General features: G+C 43.4%; 1 protein-coding gene across 1 annotated transcript; it reads right to left on the bottom strand.

Moving 5' to 3' along the window:
• Window positions 1-1170: 1170 nt before the first annotated feature.
• On the bottom strand, window positions 1171-4304 carry LOC104965345 (TATA box-binding protein-like protein 2; the record flags this gene model as incomplete). Its single annotated transcript, XM_010794649.1, has 4 exons — window positions 1171-1424; window positions 2365-2459; window positions 3619-3786; window positions 4213-4304. Coding segments are annotated over 4 exons (432 nt in total), but the record flags the coding sequence as incomplete, so codon positions are not given.
• Between the last annotated feature and the right edge of the window lie 506 nt (window positions 4305-4810).

Raw genomic sequence — 4810 nt, 5'->3', positions numbered from 1 at the left:
CTGATTGCATCGCAAACATTTTCCTGATTGAAAACATAAAAGACATCAGTTACTGAGCACATCTTTCTGGAGGTTATGCAGTACTACTTGAAGGGGCGCTACGTGTCCCTGTGGATCTGTTTGGCTCTTTGCCTAATATCGTGGAAATGTTTTGAGCAATGTTTCTCATGCTTGGTCCAGAGCAACACATTAACCTCTGATGTCTGGAAGTATAATCTCTCTGAAGAACCAGCACCTTACCGTGGTAGAGAGGTTTGTGTGCCCTGATGAACCTGGGGGCTGTGTTGTCTGGAACCTTGTGTTCCTGGTAGGGTCTCCCATGGCAAATTGGTCTCAGGCAAGGGGCCAGCCTAAGATTGGTTCAAAAGACCTCATGAAAGAACAACAAAGAAGTGAGGATACCCGGCCCGGAGGAAGGACTCGTCGGCGAGCGTCTGGTGGCCGGGCTTGCCACAGAGCCCGGCCAGGCACAGCCCGAAAAGACAACGTGGGCAACACCTCTGCTTCTCTGTCCCGCGGGCCCACCACCTACGGGAAACAGCGATGGGGTCGGGTGTGCTGCCAGAAGGGTGGCAGTGAAGGCAGAGGGTCTCGACGGACCAGACCCGGGCGACAGAAGCTGGCTTTGGGGACGTGGAACGTCACCTCTCTGGGGGGGAAGGAGCCGGAGCTTGTGCGGGATGTGGAGCGTTACCAGTTGGATCTGGTTGGGCTCACCTCTACGCACAGCGTCGGCTCTGGAACCTTACTTCTGGATAGGGGTTGGACTCTATTCTTCTCCGGAGTATCCCAAGGTGTGAGGCGCCGGGCGGGTGTGGGGATACTCACAAGTCCCAGGTTGGCTGCTTCGTTGTTAGAGTTTACCCCAGTGGACGAGAGGGTCGCCTCCCTACGCCTGCGGGTTATGGGGGGGAAAACTCTGACTGTTGTGTGTGCTTATGCACCAAACAGCAGTTAGCCATCGGGCACCAGGTGGAGGGATTATATCTCTTCTCTGGCCTGGGAGCGCCTTGGGACCCCCAGTCAGAGCTGGTTGATGTGGCCAGGGAAAGGAAAGTTTGGGGCTCTCTGCTGGAACTGATACCTCCGCGACCCGACCACGGATAAGCGGGAGAAGATGGATGGAAGTATAAAGGATGACATGAAAACAGTACAATAACGAAAGTCTGATTCAGAGCAAGATAACAAAGCATTTTATAAGTAATTTTCTTTCTGTTAGGATGGTGAAACATTCAACAGAGACTCAAAAACAAACACGCGAGTCATTTACCATCCGCAAAATAAAACATATAATAATTACATATGATCTATTTACAAATAAACAGGAAGTGACATCAGTGGTTGGCCTCACTGTTTCCTGAAGCCTTTCAGGATCGGATAAATGTTCTCAAACGCATCGTAGATCTCCGCTCGTTCTTTAGCTCCTGCAAATTAACAAACAATAATTTTCTTTAGAAAACAGTATGTGCAAATTGTCTGCATTTACCAAAGACTTATGTCTATTCCGTCTTGATCAATAATAATTCAATTACTAAAAATAAACTAATAATTACATCTGCATTAAGTAAAAAGAAAAATCACATTACAAAATGAAGTTTTATTTTACAAGCTATGAGAGGTGCAATTCTTAATTGTGAAGAAAGACCCCATAATGAGATTTGTGTACAATAATTAAGAGAAAACGATCGGTTATAACAAGTACTTCGTGCATGTGAAATACATTTTAGTTGAAGAGAGGAATTAACCTTTAGCAAAAACTGCTCCTTATGCACACTTAAAACCACAAAAACCTTGTAATTAAAAAACAGTTGGTAAAAAATAATGTGTAAACCTCCAATTGTATGTTAGTGTATGCAATTGATTTCTGAAATTACAGACACAGTGGGTTTCCACAGCTTTCCTCGACATTGAGAAACCAATGTTGAGGAAAGCTGCTTCAGAGCCACTATTTCAAGGATGCTACGTCATCGAGTGCCGCCAAAGGACTGTTCCAATGTCCAGGATGCTTGGAATTCTACTGAGGCCGGCTTCCTTCGTTGCGGGAAATTTTGAGGCTGTGTATCCTCCGCGGTCTTAAAATCCCCACAATGATTTGCGCACGGACCGATTTCCAAATATATGGCTGAAATCGCGCTCCATTGAAGGCAGACACCTGCACACCTGTTAGCCTGTTCCATCATTCTTCTTTTTCCGAGGCTATAAGGATTCTTGCCTCGCTTCTGAAGGACCTGACTCGGAGGGACATGTCCTACCAAGGAAGCGTCCTCGACATTGAGAAACACCCAGTGGGTTTTAAATGTTTTTGAACTGGATCCTCCTCTTTTTTAACTTCTGTCTATAATAAAACGTTTTGAGTTTCGTTACCGGTCAAAACAACTTTCCCAGAGACGAATATGAGCAGCACGATGCGAGGCTTCACCATGCGGTAGATGAGGCCTGGAAACAGCTCTGGTTCATAACTGTGGAGACAGAAACATGTTATATAAAGCTTTTGAAAAATCATGCTAATAATCCATCAGAATAAACTTCCTCAAAATCTATTTCACGATTCATTAAAAAGGTTAATTCTTTCCAGTTTCTGTAAAACCTAATCTCGCTAACAGGAACTAGAAGCTAACTATTTGCTAAAGCTGCCTTCAGATGATAGGCGGTAAAACCAATACCAAAACCTTACTAGCCAAACTATTGTGCAATGTCTTGTCTTTTTATACTTCTGCAACACAAACATTTCCCAAATTGGGATCAATAAAGTACTTCTTATCTTATCTTAGGGGGAAGCGCCACCCATGAAAGATCTCAGTGGCTTTTTAACCGAATATCTTGCAGAGAGGGAGGGGAGTATGCTAAGCTAGGCTAACCTGTCTGCAACACAGTGAGTGCATACCTGCCAACCCTACCGATTTGGGCGGAAGTCTACCGCTTTTGACATGTTTCTACCGCCTACCGACTTAGCTGGCTTTCCCTACCGATTTTCAATTTTCCCAAACTATAACAAATAAAAATGACACTCCATAGACACTGGATTCGACTTTTGGCGGACACCGTTTGCAGCGTGTCTGTGATCGCATCATACAAACAGTCCTCTGTGTTTCTGAAAGAGAAACAACGTGCAGACCGGGGGTAACGCTGCCTTTCCTCTGCACCCCCGGGGCTGATGGGTAATCACTCCCAAATGAGTGGAATGAGGGAACAGAGACGAGGCATTTGAGTCCTGCAGGATTTCCCCTTTAATATCAGTGTCTCGAAAACACATGTTGGCGACTGAAAGACATCCAGTGTTTGATCTTTTCCGGAAGCATCCTATAGTGTCTCAACTGAAAGAGAACCACAAACACACACAAAATATAATAAAATGTGGAGACTGTGGGATATTTATCTCCCATTCTTTTACTTTTCGGGCATTTTACAGACCAGACATGTCGTTGATGTCACTGTTTACCAAACTACCACTTTTTCTGAAAAATGCATAAAATGATGCAATATATGTTAAATACATGATTTATGTAATTACTGGGGTTCCATTTCTTCTGATTACCTCATTTGGGCGTGCACATTTGCCGCACGCAAACCTACCTCTTTTGGATTTGGAAAGGTTGGCATGTATGTGAGTGTCTCTACCTGCTGAACTGCTGGTGAGTCAGCACCAGGCCCTCCAGTCTGATGGGGAAACATACGTCACAGCTGGCCACCATGTTCTGGATCTTAAAGTCTGTGAAGCGGGCGGGAAAACCGAGTTTCTGAACCACGCGGGCGTACTTCCTGGCTGCCAGACGTGAGTGCTCCTCACTGCACAAACACAAGGGTGAGGCATTTAAAAAAAAAAACTGTCTCACCTTTGCCTGGAGGCACACAGGTAGACAGACAGACAGGTAGACAAATATCTTATCTTAATTATACTAGTTTACATACAAATAGGAACATAAATGAAACTGTCTGGTTATCTGAACATGGACTTGTAGGAATATTTGTTTGTTTTGCTTTATTATTTTAACCCTGGAAATGGGTGTATGTATGAATATGTGTATATATAGAATTGTGTTTATCTGTGTGAGTATTTAATTACGTAATTATCTTTTTCTTCTTTATCCTGCAACAGGATGGGCTACCTCTGTATAAACTTTGCTTTCTTCCCTCCCGCTTCTACTAATTGTGTTTTTTTTTGTCTAATTGTTGAAATAGTAGAATAAATACATTTTAAAAAAACAGACAGACCTCTTGGCTCCTGTACAGACCATCTTCCCGGAGCTGAAGATCAGAGCGGTGGTTCGAGGCTCTCTGATCCTCATGATGACCGCCGCAAAACGCTGAAACAAAAAAAGGACAACTGAACAATGCTGGGGAGACGTTACAGCAATCATCACTACAATTTTAGCTTTAAAATACTTTACAGTAATAAGTCAGTATAGTGATGTATACTCAGAGATGGTAAATGCACACATATCCTTTACTCAAGTAGAAGTACAGATACTCGTGTTTAAAAATACTCTGGTAAAAGTAGAAGTACTGACTAAAAGTAAAGAGGGCTTTGAAATGTGCTGAAGTAAAAAGTACCCATAACTAGCAGCTGTTTTAAAGAGTACCTGACCTCCCTTTATATTAATAGAACAATAATGTCATTGTTAGCTAATGAATGTTTCCATGCTGAACAACGGCAACATGACAACGTTTTCATTGGTCCCTCTTCTTTAGAGAAGACCAGGAAATGATGGATACACGGATCGTGTTCAAATCAATAGGCACGCAATGACTCTAAATAATAATGATCACGCCACCAAACACACATTCAGACTAAAGGAACCAGCCTGTTTGG

Source organism: Notothenia coriiceps, unplaced genomic scaffold, assembly GCF_000735185.1.
Source record: "Notothenia coriiceps isolate Sejong01 unplaced genomic scaffold, NC01 NC01_scaffold00000094, whole genome shotgun sequence".
Classification (NCBI taxonomy): domain Eukaryota; kingdom Metazoa; phylum Chordata; class Actinopteri; order Perciformes; family Nototheniidae; genus Notothenia; species Notothenia coriiceps.
Note: the sequence above shows the minus strand (reverse complement) of the source record. Positions and strands in the feature narration are given on the sequence as shown.